The sequence below is a fragment of the Camelina sativa genome, chromosome 18 (assembly GCF_000633955.1).
Source record: "Camelina sativa cultivar DH55 chromosome 18, Cs, whole genome shotgun sequence".
Classification (NCBI taxonomy): domain Eukaryota; kingdom Viridiplantae; phylum Streptophyta; class Magnoliopsida; order Brassicales; family Brassicaceae; genus Camelina; species Camelina sativa.
Window position 1 is genome coordinate 6,844,808 of NC_025702.1, and position 22,817 is coordinate 6,867,624.

A 22,817-nucleotide genomic window follows, 5' to 3' on the forward strand; every position below is an offset into this window, starting at 1 on the left:
TCAGCTCAGTGTATACACGATCAAACTTCCCATTGAAGTCCACTATCAAATTCTCTTGACCTCGAAGAATCTGATCAAGCATGGCCTCCATTTGACTCTCAGAAGTCTGTAAAGGTGGAGACTGATAAGAAAAATTACCATAGGTCCTTGTAAAGCCGATGTTCCGCTGCTCCTTCTAGTAATCCGGCTTAGGAGTGTAGGCTGAAAAGTTCCCACTGTAAGGCATGTTACCCTGTTGGTTGCCAAATTTATGTGCCTGATACCCAGCTCCATACACAGAGTTGACATCTTCTTCTTTAGTTGCTGGCTCCGGATCAAAAGTCTCAACATCTTCAGCAAAATGGAAAGACTTCTTTCCCACAAGAAGATTGTGCATTGTATCCAACTTAGCATTCACCGTAGCAAACTGATTTGAATCATGGCCTTCATGTGCTCTTTTCTGCTCTATGTCTGCATTCTTAGTACTGTTGCTTGAGGCTAGCCTTTCTATCAATTGTTCAGCTTCATCCGGATACCTTGTCTTGAAGTTCCCGTCACTAGCAATATCTAAAGCCATCTGATACCTCTAGTCAATACCACTGAAAAATATACTAATCAACTCCACCTCTGAGAACCCATGATGCGGACAGTCTCTCTGGTATGCTTTGAACCTAACCCAAGCAGCTTTGTAAGATTCAGAGGGGCCTTGTCTAAAGGTGGAAAGCTTAATCCTCAACTCATCGGACATTGCATCATCATAGAAGTAGTTGAGGAATGCCACCTTGATGTCATGCCAGGTCTTCAGAGATCCTGGTTTCAGCTTCCTTAGCCAATGATATGCTTCCCCAGCAAGAGAGTAGGGGAAAAGCTTGCAGTAGAGATAGTCCTCTGTGAATCCATACGCCTTGATGCTTGTGACTATGTCCTCAAAGTGCTCAATGTGGTCTAGAGGCTTCTCATGTGGCAGGTTCTGGAATGGCTTTTGTCCAACAATTGTAAAGTAGGTAGGCTTCAATTCAAAATCATTCTTTGGGAATTGAGGAGGGACAATTGCGGAGCGGTTCTCATAGAATAGGTCTGGTCGGTTGAAGTCTGCAAGAGTCTTAACAAGCTCTCCATTGTTGCCCCGTCTAGCCTGAAGGTTCTGCTGGTTGTTACCATCCAAATCGGCTCCATCCGCACTGGCTCTAGCATTGCGTCAATCGATGCCAATGTTGCGTCAGTCGACGCCATAGGGATTGCATCAATCGATGCCATCGTTGCGTCGGTCGACGCCACGGGCATTCTCATCGGCCACAACGAGTTCTTCCTGAATAACCCGTCCTTCAGCATCAAGTTTTTGGCCTTGCTCGTTGCACACATTACCCTCTTGATCCCTCAAAGCTCCAGCCTCACCAGGTCTCAATATGATTATATTGGTCAACTTTGCTGATTTGGCTGCTTTCTTGTTGTCACACTCTAGTTTTCCTAACTCTTGGTTTGTGAGATTCAAGGTAGGACCTGCTTGATTTTTCCTTGTGTTAGGCTTAGGCATATACCTGAAATGCACAAGAGAAAAGAAACAAAAACGTGTGAGTAGAATAAGAAAAGAAAAATTTAGACAAAATCAAAGACTTTAATATAATGGTGAATCAAAAGAGTCCCCGGAAACAGCGCCAAAATTGATATGCTCAAATTGTAATACCCTAATGGTACTAACAGCGTTGCAGTTGTAATACTCTAGGGGTCGAATCCACAGAGACACTAAATCACACAATAGACTGATTAATCTTTTGATTATGCTAAATCAAAATATTAATTTAAAAACAATACAAAAACAGAATTAAAAAGTGTTGTAAATTCAGGAATTAAAAACGCTAGGTCTAGGGAAATTCTCAGGAATTTGTGGAATATTAAATCAATCAATAAATTAGGATTCAATCAATTAAAATCAGATCTAGAATTCTAAACTCTTTTGTAAAATAAATCAGTTCTCACTACGAATATTATCTAAGTTTAAAACCCAAAAATCCAAATCTCTTTGCAAAATTCAAGTTAAAAACCAGCTTTGAAAACAAGTTTAGATTGTTCATAAAATTACTAAATCATATCTCTTTGCAAGAAGTAATTTTGCTCATCAAAGGTTTTATCAGGAAAATAAATTATATTCTCAAATCAATCAATAATCCTAAGACTAAATCCAGATGACTAATCAAAGATCTAGCATTAAGAACAACCAAAGATGAAGATCACAGATGATAATGAATCCTAAATAATAACATATCTAATAAACCATAAAGACCCTATGAAAAACCCTAAACCTAACAAGCATATCTACTCAGACATAATTGTAAGAACACAAATCATGAATAAAATAGATAACATTAAGAGATTAAAGAAGAAGAAAAGGAGTTTTGAATCTTCTTTGAAGCAGTCTTGATTCTTCTCTGCAAAAACTCTCTCAAAATCTCTCAGGGTTCTCTCAAAAAAGTTGCAGGGAAAAATAAAGCTTAGGTATAAAAAATGACCTAGAAATCCTATTTATATTCCTAAAACACTTCTTGGGCCTTAATTGCAAATAAAGAAAGCTTGGGCAATTTTTGTAAATCTTCTTAGAACTTGTGGGAAAACTTCCGATTTGGCTTGTGAGTGCTGCATCGGTCGATGTTGTGGCTGCATCGGTCGATGCATCCTCCTGAACTCGTCTCCCGGCTTCGCATTTCAGCCTCAATGCTTGATTATGCTCCAAATCTTCCTATTGAGCTCCATTATGTTCCATCCATGCCAAAAGTACCTAATCCTATAAAGACTCAAAACAACCTAGAAAACAAATCAAAATACTCAAAAATCACACTTATATCATGGCTAAAAAAACCTAAAAACCATGATATATCAAGAGGCAGGGCATCTCAGATCGTTGTGTCATAAGCTACATCCGATGGCTGTGGCAGTAGTGCAGCCAGGAGTGCAGTAGGCGGGACAGACAATGTTGCATTTGCCAGTGGCACTGCGTGTGTACACTATAGTGGAGACAGGAGAAACCAGTGCTAACGCAATCATGAGTACAAGTTCTAAACTTGACTTGTGATTTTCTGTCATTTTTGGATTTTTTTGGTGTTTGTGATGAATGTTAGGGTTCTTAGTGCAGAAGGTGTGTGTAGGGACCTTATTGGTGAGAGGATTTTTGTCCCATGTGTTATTTGACTCAGGAGCTACTCATTGCTTCGTTACCCCATAGTGTGCCGAGAGGGGCAACATTCGCTGAGATCCCAAGGAGCGGTTCAGGACCGTGAAGGTTATTGGAGGCGGGATAATACAGGTCTATGGACGGGCGAGATATGTAGATAACAGGTGGCGGGAGAGTCGATGCCGGCAGATCTGGTCATTAGTACACTGCCATAGAGTACATCTGGATTGCCATCGGGGTAGAGTTGTGTTTGAGAGGCCCGAGGCGAAGAGTTGGTTTTATGAGGGAGTGAGGCCGACTTCAGGGAGTCTGGTTATCTCAGCTGTGCAGGCATAAAAGATGATCAGAAAGGGACGAGAAGCATATTTGGCTACGATTTCGATGCTGGAGTCAGTGGGGCAGGTTGGTGTGGGTGAGATCCTTTTGGTTCTGGAGTTTGAGGATGTTTTCCAGTTGTTGCAAGGGTTACCACCATCTCGGTCTGATCCCTTCACGATTGAGTTGGAACTATGCCACTGTCTAAGGCACCTTACATGATGGCTTCAGAAGAGATGGTAGAGCTGAAGAAGCAGTTGGAGGATTTGTTGGACAAGGGATTCATTCGTCCTAGTACTTCACCGTAGGGAGTACCGGTGTTGTTTGTTAAGAAGGACGACAGTTTGCCCTTGTGTAAAGATTATCGGGGTTTGAACCGAGTCACTGTGAAGAACAAGTACCCTCTCCCGCAGATTGATGAGTTGTTGGAATAGTTGAGGGGTGCTACTTGGTTCTCCAAGATTGATTTGGCGTCAGGCTACCACCAGATTCTGATAGATGAGTTAGATGTCAGGAAGACAGCAGAACGAGGTATGGGCACTATGAGTTTGTGGTGATGCCCTTTGGTTTGACCAATGCACCAGCTGCGTTTATGAGGTTGATGAACAGCATATTCCCGGAGTTTCTGGATGATTTTGTCATCATCTTCATCGATGACATTCGGGTGTATTCTAAGAGTCTTGAGGAACAAGAGATCCATCTGAGAGCAGTTCTGAAGAAGTTGCAGAAGCAGAAGCTTTTCGCTAAGCTGAGCAAGTGCAGTTTCTGGCAGAGGGAGAAGGGTTTATTGGGGAAGCATGAGGGAAACTACCCTACCCATGACTTGGATATGGCAGCAGTAGTTTTTGCTTTGAAGATTTGGAGATCTTATCTTTATGGCGGAAAGATACATGTGTTTACAGATCATAAGACCCTGAAGTATATTTTCACTCAGCCTGAGTTGAACCTGAGGCAGAGGCGGTGGTTGGAGTTGGTGGCAGATTATGATCTGGATATAGCTTATCACCCTGGTAAAGCTAACTTGGTAACAAACGCCATCAGGATATGGATTCTCTGGTGAGTGAGATTAGTACTTTGAGTTTATGTGCTATTTCACAAGAGCCATTGGGACTTGAGTTAGTTGATAGAGTGGATCTTCTGAGTAGAGTGTGGTTGGCTCAGGAAAGTGATGTGGGGCTGGCGAACGCCTCTAAGGCTGAGGGTTATGAGTATCAGGTCTCTGCTAGTGGGACTATCCTGGTGCATGGTCGGGTTTGTGGTCCCAAGGATGAGGGTCTGAGGCAGGAGATTCTGAGAGAGACTCATTCGAGCAAGTTCTATGTTCATCCTGGAGCGACCAAGATGTAATGTGACCTCAAACGGTATTATCACTGGTCCGGGATGAAGAGGGATGTTGCTAGTTGGGTTTCGAGGTGTGATACTATCCAGCTAGTGAAGGCTGAGCATCCGGTGCCGGGAGGCCTGTTGTAGAGTTTACCCATTCCAGAGTCAAAGTGGGATATGATTACTATGGACTTTGTGGTTGGTTTGCCTGTGTCGCGGACTATGGATGTTTTATGGGTGATTGTGGATCGTTTGACCAAGTCTGCACATTTTCTGGCCATTAAGAAGACTAATGGAGCAACAGTTTTGGCTAAGAAATATGTGAGGGAGATTGTGAGGTTGCATGGTGTGCCTATGAGCATAGTCTCAGACAGGGATTCAGTTCACCTCAGCGTTTTGGAGAGTGTTTCAGGCAGAGTTGGCAACTAAGGTGCATGTGAGTACAGCTTACCATCCTTAGACAGACGGGCAGTCAGACTCTGGAGGACTTGTTGAGGATGTGTGTGCTGGATTGGGGTGGTCACTGGGCCGATCACCTGAACCTGGTAGAGTTTGCTTACAACAACACCTATCAGGCGAGTATTGGTATGGCTCCTTATGAGGCGTTGTATGTGAGGCAATGTCGCACACCTTTATGTTGGACTCAGGTGGGGTAGAGGAGCATATTGGATGCAAGTTTTGTTCAGGAAACCACAGAGAAGATCCGGATGCTCAAGCTTAATATGAGGGAGGCTCAAGATTGGCAGAGGAGTTATGCTGATCAGAGGAGAAAGGACATTGAGTTCCAGGTGGATGATAGAGTGTATCTCAAGATAGCTATGTTGCAGGGTCCGAACAGGTCATTGACATAGACTAAGTTAAGTCTGAGGTACATGGGTCCTTTCAGGATTGTGGAGCGGGTGGGACCGGTTGCATACAGGTTGGAGTTGCCTGAGGTTATGCATGCATTCCACAAGGTCTTCCATGTGTCGATGCTGAGGAAGTGTCTTCACAAAGATGACGAGGTGTTGGCTAAGATTCCTGCAGATCTTCAGCCCAACATGACTCTTGAGGCGAGACCGGTTAGGGTACTCGAGAGGCGGATCAAGGAACTTTGGCAGAAGCAGATTCCTTTGATGAGTGGGACTGTGATGATTTGTTAGAGGAGACTTGGGAGCCAGAGGCGAGGATGAAGGCAAGGTTCAAGAAGTGGTTCGGGAAGCAGGTCGAGGCTTGAGCTTGCCTAACCTTGGTCCCAGTGTCGTGATGGTTCGAAGACCGTGGCTGGAGCGGACAGAGTATTCCGGCCCATCTTTGTTGATACTTGGTCGCTTAGGGGTGGTTGGTTGTGCGACTAAGTACCAAGATGAGGTGGTGCTTGGGATGCGAGTCGTTGGCTCGGTGCTGTTATATCTTATTTTTCTTATGAATTTTTGTTAAGGTTGTAATGATTATGACATTTTAATATTAATAACATGAGTATTTCTTTAATTAACTGGTGTTGTCATGGAAAAAGAGAAATAGCTCGGGTTTCTATAATTAGAAAGTTTCCAGAAAAAGAGGCTTCCATAATTAGAAAGTTTCTAAAAATGGAAAGTTTTGTGGAAAGTGCGGTGATATTTGTGGTGATCCTGCGGGATGTGTGCCTAGGTGGGGGTCTTTGTGACATATATTACCTTTGCATTGAGTGGTCTTGGTGACGCTTGTGCCTTGATAGGATTCTTAGTGACGTTTTGTACCCTAACAATGGTCTTGGTGATCTAGATCTTGGTGACGCTTGTCAGTAGTAGTATGTCTTAGTGACGGTTTGTACCTGACGGTGGTCTTGGTGAGAGATTTCTTGGTGACGCCGGTCAGGGGTAGTGGTCTTGGTGACGACGGATACCTTAGTGGTGGTCTAGTGATGTCGGATACCATGGTGGCGGTCCCGGTGACGCTTGTGGCCTTTGTGGCGGTCCTTTTGGACATTTTTGTGGCCTTAGTGGCGGTCCTGTAGGACGTTTGAGTGGTCTTCGTGACGTGTTTGTGTGGTCTTGAGCGAGGGAGATGCATGAGTTGAGAGCGTATTATGTCATAGACGCGGGTTATTGGCCAGATTGAGTCCTCGTATTAGTCGAAGGATGTGAGGGCGATAGTGTTGGTTGCACGGGAGATCCTTGTCTGTTGGTTTAGTGCTAGATTTGAGGATGAATCTATTCTGGTGGGGGAGAATTGTAACATCCGTGAACCCAAAATCGAATTTCTGGTAGGGGTGTCGATTGACATTCCTAGTGGTGTTGGTCAACACCACTCGCGATTTGTCAAATCGGTTCAATTTTAATTCTCCGGTTTGTGTGGCTAGTTTAGGCAAGCCCTAGACTCGAGTTTAAAAGGGAGAACTCAACTTCCTTTGTTCCTTTAGCTGTTTCTGTGAGTTTTAGAGAGAAAAGAAGAAAAGTGTTTCATTGCCTGTTCTTGACGTTTTTGGGAGACTCCTTTGATCTGTGAGAGATTTTCTTCCTGGAGAGTGTGGATCCAAGGGTAGGGACATGGTGGGAAGGTTGTTGTGGTGGTAGCTTCGTCGTTTGGGCATAGATCTGATTGTTTTGGCTAAGGTAAGTGCATGGCCATGACTTATCTAAGCTAAGATCTCTGTTTCTGTGATTTTATGTGTTGTGTGGTTGTTTTTGGGTTTTTGTGAGTTTTTCTTAGCTCTTGAGGCTTGGATTCGTTCCTGTGATCTTGTGGGACAAAAAGGAGAAGTTTGGAGGCGAGATTCGGAGGTTTTGTTCAAAGGAAATTGCTGCTCGGCATCGGTGTCGGTCGACACCAACGCGAGGACAACTCAGGAACTTAGCGAGCATCGGTCGACACCATGTGGAGGTGTCGGTCGACACCATGTGGAGGTGTCGGTCGACACCATGTGGAGGTGTCGGTCGACACCATGTGGAGGTGTCGGTCGACACCATGTGGAGGTGTCGGTCGACACCATGTGGAGGTGTCGGTCGACACCATGTGGAGGTGTCGGTCGACACCATGTGGAGGTGTCGGTCGACACCATGTGGAGGTGTCGGTCGACACCATGTGGAGGTGTCGGTCGACACCATGTGGAGGTGTCGGTCGACACCATGTGGAGGTGTCGGTCGACACCGTTAGGGTTTCGGGAGTGTCGAGCAGGTGTCGGTCGACACCAGATGACCAGTGACGGTCGACACCACCTGGTGTCGGTCGACACCCTTCTGCAGTGACCGGTTTATGTTGTGTTGCTTTGTGCATGTTCCTGGTTTGTTTTATTGTTATTGTTTGTGGCATGAGAGATCTTATTGTTTGTCTGTATAGCCCAGCAGATGTAAGAATTGCCTCACTAAGTATTTCTGGTAATACTTACGCCTCTCTTTTGCGTTGTGGCGCAGATAAAGGCAAAGTGTGATCGTGGGATCTAGGCGATGAAGAGGAGGATGTTCTAGAGGCTCGGTTGTTTGCTCTGTGTCTTTGTTAGAATACTAGAGTGAAACTTAGTTGAATTGATGAATTTGCTCTGGTTTATTGCTGAATTAATGTTATGTTATTCTTTAATGGTTATTGGTTATTGAATTTGTTATTTGTTATTGGGTGTTGTTAATGATTGGGTTAGGTCGCTAATGAGTATAAGATTACTAGATATTAGGTTATTGGGTCGAGTTGTTTCAAATATATAGTTAACAAATTATATGTTTGAAAGACGTTTACATTCCAAAATATCTCATAAAAATAAGAACCGCAAGCTCATTATTTGTCGGCTTCTTTTCTGGACGGACTCTAGCTACTACTAGTCTACTACCATAACAAACTAACATTTTAGTTTTGGAATTAGCTCGGGAAGAAAATCAACATGACGTAGGCAAACATTTTTCTATCTCTCAAAAGCTTAATGCATCAAAAGACAATATTCTAAAGAAAACAAACAAATTTTAGTTGACATAAAATGATTAAAATACCAAAATTATAATATTTCAAACTGAACAAAGACATGCCAGAATCAGAATAACATGTCTTTAATTTTGTTAAATAACTAGGAAAAAACAGAAGGAGGATGTAGAAAATAGCCACATCATACACTGCGTAGAATTGTGTCTCGTTTTTTAAAATAAGATGTCTGATTTAGTTTTAAAAGTCGTGAAGAAAATAATTGTGCGAATAAATTAGAAAAACATTGATAGAAAGTTATAAAACAAGAAAACAAAAAAATTGCAAACAGCTTTTAACTATAAATAAAGTGATGTTACAAAAAAAAAAAACCAAAGTTCTTACATGAAAAAATCCGTTAGTATAATATTATGTTTAAAGAAAAATGGTGATGGGTGGTTAAACGTTGAATAATTATAAGAACGGATTTTGTTTTAGTTATTGAAAATATTTGGTATCCACAGGAGAAGCACTCTTTTAGGAATGTAAGTCCTGTCCCGCAAAAATCTGACTTCTTTCAAAAACAAAATTGGGTGAGAAAGAAAAACAAATCTTTTTTTTTTCTTTTTCCGTTTTTGTCTCTAAAAAAAAATGAAACAGACGAAAATTAAGCTTACAATTTCCTTAACGTTTGCTTTCTCCTTCAACATCTTTGGAATCAATGCAAATGCGATAGAGAATCTTTAATGGTCGTTGTGATGGATACAGATGAAGAAGCCACAGGAGATACAGAGAACCTTGAGGAAGAAGTTATTGCTGAAGAAGAAGAAGAAGAAGATAAAGAACCGATCAACGATGAGGTTGTGGATGCGGTGGTAGAGATTCATGAGGAAGAAGTGAAGGATGATGATGGTTGCGATGGATTGGTGAACGAGATCCTATCGGTTATCGAGTTTTTGGATCAGATTAAGGAGTATCGAAGAACACAACAGAAAGAATGTTTTAATCTCGTTAGACGATGGAAGATTCTTGTTCCGTTTTTGGAAGAGATTCGAGGTTTTGAATCGCCAAGTTGCATGCATTTTGTAAACCGCTTGAGGAAAGTATTTCTTGTTGCTAAGAAATTATTAGAAACTTGCAACAATGGCAGCAAAATCTTTCTGGTAAGAATCTCATTTTTTGTGATAATTTATATATGATTGATTGTATCCTGCGTAACATTTAATTGTTTTTTTTTTGTTATAATGATTATAGGCATTGGATGGCGAATCCGTGATGACACGATTTCATTCCACTTACGAAAAGCTGAATCGTGTTCTTGTCAAAACTCCTTTTGACGAATTGGTGATTTCTCATGAAGTGAAAGAGGAGGTAAAACTATTTTTAACCTATAAACAATATTATACCGTGTGTAGTTTCTGAAATGAGTCATTTTTTTTTGGGTAGATTGAATCATTGTGTAAACAACTGAAAAAAGCAAAAAGAAGAACAGATACACAAGACATAGAGCTAGCAGTAGACATGATGGTGGTATTCTCAAAAACCGATCCTCGAAATTCAGATAGCGCTATTATCGAGAGGCTTGCGAAGAAGCTTGAGCTACAAACGATAGAGGATTTGAAGAAAGAAACCATAGCAATAAAAAGCTTAATCCAAGAGAAAGGAGTGTTAAGTGTAGAGACAAAACAACATATCATTGAGCTTCTTAACAAGTTTAAGAAGCTTCAAGGTCTTGAAGCTACCGACATTCTCTACCAACTAGTCATCAATAAATCATTCACTAAGTCGACGTCTCTAATATTACCTCATGAGTTTTTGTGTCCTATAACACTCGAAATCATGTTAGACCCGGTGATCATCGCCACTGGACAGGTATAATAACTAATATGATATTTGATGTGAAACATGTGATTCTTGGTACGTAAGTGCATGTTTGAAACTAACATAACAATACATGTTTCGTAGACATATGAAAAGGAGAGTATACAGAAGTGGTTTGGCGCGGGGCATAAGAATTGTCCGAAAACAAGACAGGAGCTAGATCATCTCTCTCTGGCACCAAATTTTGCCTTGAAGAACTTGATAATGCAGTGGTGTGAGAAGAACAATTTCAAGATTCCAGAGAAAGAGACATCTCCACACTCAGAAAACGAGCAGAAAGATGAGGTGTCTTTGCTGGTGGAAGCATTATCGTCAAGCCATTTGGAAGAACAAAGAAGATCCGTAAAGCAGATGCGTTTGCTGGCCAGAGAAAACCCCGAGAACAGAGTTTTAATAGCCAATGCAGGAGCGATCCCTTTGTTAGTTCAACTCCTTTCTTACCCTGACTCTGGAATCCAAGAGAACGCGGTAACAACGTTACTGAATCTCTCAATAGATGAGATCAACAAGAAACTTATCTCAAACGAAGGAGCCATTCCAAACATTATTGAAATCCTTGAAAACGGAAACAGAGAGGCAAGAGAGAACTCTGCTGCAGCTTTGTTTAGTTTATCGATGCTTGACGAGAACAAAGTAACCATCGGACTATCAAATGGGATCCCGCCTTTGGTTGATTTACTACAGCATGGGACAGTAAGAGGGAAGAAAGATGCTCTCACTGCATTATTTAACTTGTCTCTTAATTCAGCTAATAAAGGGAGAGCCATTGATGCTGGTATTGTTCAACCTTTGCTCAACCTTTTGAAAGATAAAAACTTAGGGATGATTGATGAAGCGCTTTCGATTCTGTTGCTTCTTGCATCACATCCCGAGGGACGTCAAGCCATTGGACAACTCTCATTCATTGAAACTCTTGTGGAATTCATCAGACAAGGCACCCCGAAGAACAAGGATTGTGCGACCTCGGTACTGCTCGAACTAGGCTCTAACAACTCATCTTTTATTCTCGCTGCGCTTCAGTTCGGCGTCTATGAATATCTTGTAGAGATAACAACCTCCGGAACAAATAGAGCTCAAAGGAAAGCAAATGCTCTTATACAACTCATAAGCAAATCTGAACAAATTTAGACTTGTTCTAAACTTTTCTATCTTGTACTGTTAAGTCTTGTAATTATAGGATTCGTAAATTGTTCATTTTAAAATTGTTATTTGATTTTGTATCAATCCAATGTTTGTTGTATATCTGTGTATATGCTCTTGAGTTTAGTATTATACTATTGAATTTTCTCTGTAAATTCTAACTTTTTCTCTGCAAAGGCTCCACCAAATTCTCCAAATGACCAAATGAAAAAAAAGCACACATCTTTGATTGTAGTTGTTGGAAAGTTGTATAAGAAAGTCAAAACACCACTCTCTGTTCCTCCTCCATATCAACCTTTCCAAGCCTGAAAGACACCACAGTCTATTTTATGTTTGTTCCATTCCATTTGTGCCTTTTTCTAGCGCTTAAGCTTATACGTTCTTAGACACGTCGAATTGTGTTATTGAAGACGATTATTATTACAACAGCCTTCATCCCCTCTCTTGAGTAACGTTTAGACGTGAAAGATACTAACATAACTCACTACTTGTGCGACAAAGCAAGAGTGTTTTGTTAATTCTATAAGATTCTGTTCCATTTCGACACAAACCCCAATCAATCTATAATGATGAGTAAAAACCCAATTCAAAGCAAGCTATTCAAGTAAGATAACACAAAAAAAGCATTCGGTGAGAGTAAAAAAAAAAAAAGAAACATCTGTAGATAATAAAGCTTATCTGAAGGTATCAATAATCAAGAAAACAAAAAACATTTCCCCTAAAGAAAAAGTATCATTTCGGATCTAATCGAAATCCACAAAAGCAGAAACAACAACAATCACACTGAGGTGTTTTCAGATTCTCCTACCCCTACGAGTAGTAGTAGTAACAACACTCTTCATTGCACTTACAGCGACATTAACCGGAAGCGGTGGCTTCCTATTCTCCTTAGTCATACTCCTCAACGAATACCTAGGCGTAGTAGCACTAGTAGTCTCACCCATAGAGACCACCACAGTCTTCTTCTTAGCCGACGACGTTCCTCTTCTCTTATTCGTCATCGGCTCGTGATTCACACCAAGATGATAAGGAGTTCCTTCAACAACAGCTTCTTCTCCTTTCTTCTTCCTCCTCAATCGCTCGTTCCTCTTAGCTGAATACTCCTCATAAAACCTCCCTCTTTCGAATACCGGAACCGAATTCGAAGCCAAGCTCTCCAGATTCGGCTTTTTGGATTCCTCTGCTTCCGCAAACTCGTCTTTCACCATCTTGGCTAAAGCATGTATCTCTTTAGAGATTGATGAGTATTCGATTTGGGGTTTAGGGTTTAGATCTACTACATCACTCAATCGCCTTCCTTGCAGCTGCTGCTGCTTCTGCGAACCTAGAATTCGAAGGAATCGAATCAATTCGAAAGTTCTCGGAGATTGAAATCGAGAAATAGATCGGAGAAATTAATATACCTGGTGTTTGGAGAGATGAGTTGAGGAAGACTTGACGTGATCGGAGACGGATCGGAGATTTGGGTAGCGGTGGTTTCAGGAGAGATCTCATCCTCGACATCGCTACAAACGAACCTTGTTCCAAGAGAGGTTTTTTCGAATTTTCTGAATATAGAGAGAAAGAGAAAAGAAGATTTTATGAGATTTTTTTTTTCTCTATGATGAGAGGAGGAGGAGCGGCTCGTAGCTCTAACGGTTGTATTTGTTTTTAATCTAACGGCTAAGATTGGTTTAGATTCAAATGGAAGGATTTTTTTTCCATATAAAACCGTTTTTTCGAACATAATTATTTATTCAGAAAAAAACATTTTTTTTTTATTAAATAACTTACCTTGTTCGGACAAGCTAGTGCATTCGTGGACTTTTTTTTATAAAGGTTAACTGAAAATAACTTTTTGTTAATTTAGATTTAAGTGTTTATGAATTATGATTATTAATAGTCAATAGGTAAAAAAATTCACTTTCTAAATTTTGAACTGGTTTTCTGTTTTATTTTAAATTCAGAAGAATTCATTTACTATATTTTGAACTGGTCAAATTTTTTAACTGGTCACATAGTCAAATCTTGATATTAAATGTGTAATTTCATACAAATTAATGACTACAAATGATATTTTTGAGAGATTCTAATTTGGAGATACTCAAACTGATAGGCTACTTTTGTTCATCGCAAACAACCCAAAAAAAAAAATTATTACATTAACTATTATGTTATTTGGTTCTTTTTAAATAAATCTATTTTGACCAACCAATAGAAAATTTAGCATGTATAGAGGTTATCTCATGAGTCATGACACAACCATTGCCGTCAATTAACACAATCCGATCCAATATAGTGTTTTTGATAATCACCCTCGTGGTTGAACTTTCACATGAATTCTTAACCATATAAATATTAAATTAATTATGAGAGAGAAAAACAACTCCTTAAAACATTTGGGGGCGAGTGTTAGAGATATGTAAATAAGATTATAGCTCCCTCCATATTGGGTTTAGGAATCCGATTTACTGGTTCATTGTAAATTAGTTGGTTAGCTTAGCTGGTTAATTGGCTATTATACTTCTATATAATGGAACATATGTTAGCTTAAGCTTGAAGGACAAACAAAGTTAAATAAGAGAGATAAGGCTAATCCTACCAAGTTATGGAATAGGATTAGCTCTAGGTTATTTAGGAGTTATCTAAATAACTAGTCCTAATAGAATTAGGAATTGGTGTTAAACTTATCTATATAAAGAGGTGTCAAAGTTGTGACACAACTTATGAGAGATTAGTAAGTTTGAAGAGCTTTAGTTTTTTGAGTCAGTTTTTCTAAAGCAATAAAGGTTTTCCAAGAGAGTTTGTTCTTGAGTATTGTGTGTTAAATTCAATATTTGGTATCAGAGCTTCTATTGAATTTATCATCTAGTATCCGTGAACTAGAGGGAGGATCCTTAATCTTCAAACGAAGTTTCTTTCACACGTTTACAAGAGAAGACGCTCTTGTTTGTTTTAAGGACTTGAACATGGGTGACACAGAGAAAGAAGCAGGAGCTATTGTTGCTATGTCAAACACGATACGAGAAAGTGGTTCCTCATCAATTCAATGTCCAATGCTGAACACCACAAATTACACCGTATGGTCCATGAAGATGGAAATACTATTGCGAGTCCACAAGGTTTGGGAAGTTATAGTGTCAAGCTCCGAGAATCAATATAAGAACGACATGGCTAAAGGACTTCTATTTCAATCCATACCCGAGGCTCTGCTCCTGCAAGTAGGAAAACTTGATACCGCAAAGGCTGTATGGGAAGCGATAAAACTAAGACATGTGGGTGCAGACAGAGTCCGTGAAGCTCGATTGCAGACTTTAATGGCCAATTTTGATCGCTTAAAGATGAAGGAGAGCGATAAAATTGATGAGTTTGTTGGCAAATTGTCTGAAATCTCCACAAAATCTGCAGCTTTAGGAGAGGAAATAGAAGAACCGAAACTTGTGAAGAAGTTTCTTAAAAGCCTACCAAGGAGACGCTATATACATATCATCGCTGCCCTAGAACAAGTACTTGATCTTAACGCAACCAGCTTTGAGGACATAGTAGGCCGACTTAAAGCCTAGGAAGAAAGGATTTGTGACGAAGAAGATCAACAGGAGGATGATCAAGGGAAGCTTATGTATTCCAACATGGAATTTCAGACCTTTCAAGGAAACTCAGGTGGTTTTAGAGGTAGAGGTCAAGGTGGTGGAAGATTTGGACGAGGAAGAGGACGTGGACGTTCTAGTTATCAACAGAAGGATAAAACTCAAGTAATTTGCTATAGATGTGACAAGCCTGGTCATTATGCCTCTAACTGTCCTGATAGATTGCTGAAACTTCAAGAAACAGAGGAAAACGAAGAAGACGACACCTAGAGCGCTGATGAATTAATGATGCATGAAGTCGTGTATTTAAATGAACAAAAGGTGAAACCAAAGAAACTCAAGAAACACTCTGCAGAAGACAATGTATGGTACCTAGTTAACGGAGCTAGCAATCATATGTGTGGACATGTGAGTTACTTCTTCAAGCTCGACAGGAATGTTACTGGAAAGGTACGATTGGTGATGATTCCCGTATTGACATCAAAGGAAAGGGTTCGATCCTGTTTCTTTGTGCTAATGGTGAAAAGAAGATACTTAACGAGGTCTACTACATACCGGATCTTGAAAGCAACATCATAAGTCTTGGTCAAGCAACAGAGTCGGGGTGTGATGTCAGGATGAGGAAAGATTACTTGACTTTATATGATAGAGATGGGAGGCTACTAGTAAGAGCTAGCAGGTCGAGAAATCGGTTATATAAAGTAGAGATGGAAGTAGAGACTACTCGTTGTTTACAGCTCAGGACATCTAGTGACTCCTCAAAGTGGCATGCTCGACTTGGACACATCGGGAATGATGGAATGAAGACCTTGATACGGAATAAGATGGTGACAGGGATACCAAGTTTTGAGATCGACAAGGATTTGTGCTCTTCATATTTGCTGGGAAAACAATCAAGGAAAATATTTCCAAAGGCAACGCCGTATTGTGCCTCACAAGTGCTTGAACTTGTTCACGGAGACCTCTGCAGGCCTATCTCACCTGCTACATACGCTGGGAACCGGTATATTTTTGTCTTAATAGATGATCATTCAAGGTACATGTGGACATTGCTCTTAAAGGACAAAAGTGATGCATTTGAGAGGTTTAAAAGGTTTAAGGCAGTCGTTGAGCAAGAGTCAGGGGTTGCAATTAAAACATTTAGGACAGACCATGGTGGAGAGTTTGTGTCAGGAGAGTTCAATAGTTTTTGTGAGATTTCGGGTATACAAAGACATTCAACAGCTCCTTATTCTCCACAGCAAAACGGTGTTGTGGAAAGAAGAAACAGAACCCTACTTGGCATGACCAGAAGCATTCTTAAACATATGAGTGTTCCTAACTACTTGTGGGGAGAAGCGGTGAGGCATGCTACTTACCTCATAAACAGAGTGTCAACAAAGGCATTAGTTGCTCAAACGCCATATGAAGCATTTAAAGGTAAGAAGCCGAATCTGGAACACTTGCGAGTGTTTGGTTGCATTTGTTATGCAAAGATGGGAGTCACAGCACTTAAAGAAATTAGATGATCGATCCCGAGCATTGGTACACCTTGGTACTGAACCTGGTTCAAAAGCCTATAGGCTACTTGATCCGCTAAAACAGAGGATCATTGTCAATCGAGACGTGGTTTTTGATGAACACACTAGCTGGAGATGGAATAGTGATGCAGTTGATACTAGTTCAGGTGTGTTCAAAATTGTTTTTGGACAATTTGGTAACAATGGAATAAGAGACTTGATTGAGGTTGAAGAAGCAGAGGTATTTGAGGGGAAAGAGATGAGATATGTGACGACAGAGGTGTCACCATGCTGGATAAGGGTTTCACTCACAGAAGAGAAGAGGAGTCTGTTGCGAGGGATGTGACAGAAACCGATGACAAACACCAGCAGAACATTGAAATACAGCCTACACTTCGACGATCCTCGCGAGTCTCAGTCAAACCAAAGTACTTTGAAGACTATGTTCTTTTGGCTGAACAAGAGGGAGATTTCGTATACTTAGCTGAGCTAGAGAGTGAACGGTTGTTGCTTGCACTTGACGAAGAACTGTGGGACTATCAAGAAGCTAAGGAGTTGCAGGTGTGGCGTGATGCTTGTCAAGAAGAATTATCTTTGATAATTAAAAACAATACCTGGAACCTAGTCGATCTTCCAATAGGAGCAAAGCCAAATTGTTTAAAATGGGTCTTCAAGATCAAGAGAAACTCAGATGGTAGTATTAACAAGTACAAGGCACGTTTAGTAGCAAAGGGTTATGTTCAGCGTTTTGGTATAGACTTTGATGAAGTCTTTGCTCCAGTGGCTCCTATTGAGACCATTCGACTGATTGTTGCTTTGGCTGCTTCACGAGGATGGGAGGTGCATCATCTTGATGTCAAAACAGCCTTCCTTCATGGTGACTTGAGAGAAGAAGTTTATGTTTCGCAGCCTGATGGTTTTTTGATTGCAGGGAGTGAGAGGAAGGTGTATAAGCTAAATAAGGCATTGTACGGATTGAAGCAGGCACCAAGGGCTTGGAATGCTAAGTTAAATCAGACCTTGAAGGATTTAAGATTTGAGAAGTGTTCGAAGGAGGCTTCCTTGTATCGAAAGTTGGTGAAGGGTCATCTTCTCTTGGTGGCAGTTTATGTCGATGATTTGCTTATCACTGGCTCGAGTTTGGAGGTGATAAATGATTTTAAAGCTGGAATGGCTGCATAGTTTGAGATGAGTGATCTCGGGAAACTTACGTATTACCTTGGGATTGAAGTGATTCAACATGACAATGGCATTATGCTGAAACAAGAAAGATATGCTGAGAAGAATCTAGAGGAAGCGGGTTTGAGAAAGTGCAACTCGGTCCTCACACCTATGGAGTCTGGTTTAAAAATGTCTAAATCACAAGAAGAAGAGGGTGTTGAATAAAGAATGTATAGGAGGAATATTGGGTGTCTTAGATACCTATTACACACGAGGCCAAATCTCTCTTTTTGTGTAGGCGTGTTGAGTCGTTATATGCGTGAACCTAAGGTGTCTCATGGAGCAGCACTGAAGCAGATACTTAGATACTTGCGGGGAACACTTGCGTTTGGACTAAACTATACTCGATCGAAGGAAATAGAGTTAGTTGGTTGCAGTGAAGTTAGTTGTACTCGGCTTGATGAAACAAGTTTGGTTGGCTTCAGTGATAGCAGTCACAACGTTGATGAGGACGATGGGAAGAGCACCACAGGTCATATCTTTTACTTTAACCATTGTTTGATCACTAGGTGCTCACAAAAGCAGGAAACCGTGGCGATGTCTTCTTGCGAGGCAGAGTTCATGGCGGCTACAGAGGCGGCGAAGCAGGCCATTTGGCTTCAGGAACTTCTTGGGGAGATAACAGGACAAGAAAATGAGAAGGTGCCGATAAGGATTGATAACAAATCTACTAAAGCTCTCACGAAGAATCCTGTCTTCCATGGTAGAAGTAAGCACATTCACCGTCGTTACCATTTCATCCGTGAATGTGTTGAAAATGGACTAGTAGAGGTGGAGCATGTACCTGGGAGTAAGCAGAAGGCTGATATACTCACAAAAGCATTGGGAAGGATTAAGTTTTTGGAGATGAGAGAACTTGTTGGTGTTAAGGACATTTCTAAAGAAGAGTTCAAGCTTAAGGGGGAAAATGTTGGCATAAGCTTGAAGGACAAGCAAACTTAAATAAGAGATAAGGCTAATCCTACCAAGTTATGGAATAGGATTAGCTCTAGGTTATTTAGGAGTTATCTAAATAACTAGTCCTAATAGAATTAGGAATTGGTGTTAAACTTATCTATATAAGGAGGTGTCAAAGTTGTGACACAACTTATGAGAGATTAGTAAGTTTGAAGAGCTTTAGTTTTTTGAGTCAGTTTTTCTAAAGCAATAAAGGTTTTCCAAGAGAGTTTGTTCTTGAGATATTGTGTGTTAAATTCAATATTTGATATCAGAGCTTCTATTGAATTTATCATCTAGTATCCGTGAACTAGAGGGAGGATCCTTAATTTTCAAACGAAGTTTCTTTCACACGTTTACAAGAGAAGACGCTCTTGTTTGTTTTAAGGACTTGGACATGGGTGACACAGAGAAAGAAGCAGGAGCTATTGTTGCTATGTCAAACACGATACGAGAAAGTGGTTCCTCATCAATTCAATGTCCAATGCTGAACACCACAAATTACACCGTCTGGTCCATGAAGATGGAAATACTATTATGAATCCACAAGGTTTGGGAAGTTATAGTGTCAAGTTCCGGAATCAAGATAAGAACAACATGGTTAAAGGAATTTTGTTTCAATCCATACCCGAGGCTCTGCTCATGCAAGTAGGAAAACTTGATACTGCAAAGGCTGTATGGGAAGCGATAAAACTAAGACATGTGGGTGCAGACAGAGTCCGTGAAGCTCGATTGCAGACTTTAATGGCCAATTTTGATCGCTTAAAGATGAAGGAGAACGATAAAATTGATGAGTTTGTTGGCAAATTGTCTGAAATCTCTACAAAATCTGCAGCTTTAGGAGAAGAACTAGAAGAACCGAAACTTGTGAAGAAGTTTCTTAAAAGCCTACCAAGGAGACGCTATATACATATCATCGCTGCCCTAGAACAAGTACTTGATCTTAACGCAACCAGCTTTGAGAACATAGTAGGCCGACTTAAAGCCTACGAAGAAAGGATTTGTGACGAAGAAGATCAACAGGAGGATGATCAAGGGAAGCTTATGTATTCCAACATGGAATCTCAGACCTTTCAAGGAAACTCAGGTGGTTTTAGAGGTAGAGGTCAAGGTGGTGGAAGATTTGGACGAGGAAGAGGACGTGGACGTTCTAGTTATCAACAGAAGGATAAATCTCAAGTAATTTGCTATAGATGTGACAAGCTTGGTCATTATGCCTCTAACTGTCCTGATAGATTGCTGAAACTTCAAGAAACAGAGGAAAACGAAGAAGACGACACCCAGAACGCTGATGAATTAATGATGCATGAAGTCGTGTATTTAAATGAACAAAAGGTGAAACTAAATAAACTGGAGAAACACTCTGCAAAAGACAATGCATGGTACCTAGATAACGGAGCTAGCAATCATATGTGTGGACATGTGAGTTACTTCTTCAAGCTCGACAGGAATGTTACTGGAAAGCTACGATTGGTGATGATTCCCGTATTGACATCAAAGAAAAGGGTTCAATCCTGTTTCTTTGTGCTTATGGTGAAAAGAAGATACGTAACGAGGTCTACTACATACCGGATCTTAAAAGCAACATCATAAGTCTTGGTCAAGCAACAGAGTCGGGGTGTGATGTCAGGATGAGGAAAGATTACTTGACTTTATATGATAGAGATGGGAGGCTACTAGGAAGAGCTAGCAGGTCGAAAAATCGGTTACGCTGGGAACCGGTATATTTTTGTCTTAATAGATGATCATTCAAGGTACATGTGGAAATTGCTCTTAACGGACAAAAGTGATGCATTTGAGAGGTTTAAAAGGTTTAAGGCAGTTGTTGAGCAAGAGTCAGGGGTTGCAATTAAAACATTTAGGACAGACCGTGGTGGAGAGTTTGTGTTAGGAGAGTTCAATAGTTTTTGTGAGATTTTGGGTATACAAAGACATTTAACAGCTCATTATTCTCCACAGCAAAACGGTGTTTTGGAAAGAAGAAACAGAACCATACTTGGCTCCAATTAACTTTGTTTCCGATCCTGTTCTTCTTTTCCGATCTCAGCGTTTCACTTCAATCGTTCGTTACGGGCATCGATGGTGACTGCTCGGGTAACTCGGAAAACAGCTCGCTCAAAACTTTCAGCGAGTTCAGACACACAGAAAATGGTACGGACTACTGCTGATGTTGTTTCTCCTCCGGATTCTCCAACCACAGCTGATTCTCGGATGATCGGACCTCCGCGAGATGAGACATCACCAGATCTGGTAGATCAGACACACTCTCCGTTTTTTATGCACATCGCTGATCATTCAGGTTTGATTCTTGTTCCTAATCGCTTAGATGAGAATAATCATGATGATTGTAGCGAAGCTATGTTGATCGCTTTAGATGCGAAAAACAAAATTGGTTTCATCGATGGATCTTTGCCTAGGCCTCCTAAAACTGATAGGAATTATCGTTTGTGGTCTAGATGCAACAGTATGGTGAAGGCTTGGACATTGAACTCGGTTTCTCCTCAGATCTATCGCAGTATTCTCCGTATTCGTGATGCTAGTTCAGTAGTTCGGTTTGGCGTGATATCCACAGTCGTTTTCACATCCCCAACTTACCACGAACCTACAATTTGACTCAGCAGATTCAGGATCTACGTCAAGGAACCAGATCTCTTTCTGATTACTATACTCAGCTGAAAATCTTGTGGGATCAGCTTGAGAGTACAGAAGAGCTAGATGAGCCTTGCGTTTGTGGCAAAGCAACAAGGTTGCAACTCAAAGCAGAAAGAGCGAAGACTGTGAAATTTTTGGCAGGGTGAATGATTCTTACGCAATAGTCAGAAGACAAATTACTGCTAAGAAAGCTCTTCCTTCTTTGGTAGAAGTCTACAACATCCTTGACCAAGATGACAGTCAGAAGAATTTCTCTCCAGTTGTTGCTCAACCAGCTGTGTTTAGGGTTTCAGAGATGAACCGAAACATCAGTGATGCATCTGCAGATCCATCTACGGTTTGTTATGTACAGAATGGGCCTAACAAAGGTCGCCCCATCTGTTCCTTTTGTAACAAAGTTGGACATATTGCAGAGCGGTGCTACAAGAAGCATAGTTTTCCCCCAGGATACAAAGGCAAGATTCCTGAGAAAACACAGAAGCTACCTATAGTAGCGGCACATGTTGCAATGAACACACAGCCTCAAGTTACCTTGCCTACACAACACGCTTCTCCCGCTGGTAACTTAGAGAGTGTGATCAGTAATCTTTCAAAGGATCAGCTTCAACACTTTGTTGCACTGTTTAGCTCGAAGTTACAGAATCCTTCTGTCTCCTTTGATAATGACTCGAGTCCTTCTAATTCTCCTATTGACTACACTGGCATTTCCTTTTCTCCCATTACCTCTTGTTTTGTTGGCATACTGGTGGTTTCAAAACATTGTTTGTCGACTGGAACATGGTTGATTGACTCTGGTGCAACTCACCATGTTTCCTATGACAAAAACATGTTTGTATCCTTAGATACAACTGTAGAGAGCTATGTGAACTTGCCAACAGGCTTTACTGTCAAGATCAGTGGTGTAGGAACAGTTCAGGTTACTAAAGATATTCTACTCAGCAATGTTCTGTTTATTCATGAATTTTGATTGAACTTGCTCAGCATCAGCTCTTTTGACATCCAGTTTAGGCTCGCAGGTGATCTTTGATTCTTCTTGCTGTGAAATACAGGATCTTACCAGGGGGTTGATAATTGGAAAGGGTAGACGTGTTGGAAATGTCTGTGTTGGATATTACAGCTCCATCAGTATTGGTGAATTCGGTGGTAGATATTAACGTTTGGCACAAGGGGCTAGGTCATCCGTCTTACTCAAGGTTGGATGTCCTTTCTGGAGTTTTGGGCACAGCAAAACACAAGAATAAAGGCTCTACTTGTTGCCATATTTGTCATTTGGCTAACCAGAAGAAATTGTCTTTT

The 22,817-nt window shown here is 40.8% G+C and overlaps 2 protein-coding genes across 2 annotated transcripts; one reads left to right on the top strand and one right to left on the bottom strand.

The window, feature by feature from the left end:
- LOC104760737 (U-box domain-containing protein 15-like) lies at nt 9,272–11,635 on the top strand. Its single transcript, XM_010483695.1, has 4 exons — nt 9,272–9,789; nt 9,881–9,997; nt 10,073–10,498; nt 10,592–11,635. Exons 1-4 carry the CDS (start codon nt 9,373–9,375, stop codon nt 11,633–11,635), a joined length of 2,004 nt encoding a protein of 667 aa, XP_010481997.1. The 5' UTR covers nt 9,272–9,372.
- Nucleotides 12,283–13,244, bottom strand: LOC104760738. The gene is made up of 2 exons (XM_010483696.1): nt 13,051–13,244; nt 12,283–12,971 (listed from the first exon to the last, which is right to left on the bottom strand). Exons 1-2 carry the CDS (start codon nt 13,148–13,150, stop codon nt 12,442–12,444), a joined length of 630 nt encoding a protein of 209 aa, XP_010481998.1. The 5' UTR covers nt 13,151–13,244; the 3' UTR covers nt 12,283–12,441.

Coding starts and splice junctions, on each gene's coding strand:
- LOC104760737 (XM_010483695.1), top strand. CDS start 9,373: ATGGTCGTTGTGATGGATACAGATGAAGAAGCCACAGGAGATACAGAG. Junction 9,790..9,880: donor ATGGCAGCAAAATCTTTCTG/GTAAGAATCTCA, acceptor TAATGATTATAG/GCATTGGATGGCGAATCCGT. Junction 10,499..10,591: donor TGATCATCGCCACTGGACAG/GTATAATAACTA, acceptor CATGTTTCGTAG/ACATATGAAAAGGAGAGTAT.
- LOC104760738 (XM_010483696.1), bottom strand. CDS start 13,150: ATGTCGAGGATGAGATCTCTCCTGAAACCACCGCTACCCAAATCTCCG. Junction 12,972..13,050: donor CTCATCTCTCCAAACACCAG/GTATATTAATTT, acceptor TTCGAATTCTAG/GTTCGCAGAAGCAGCAGCAG.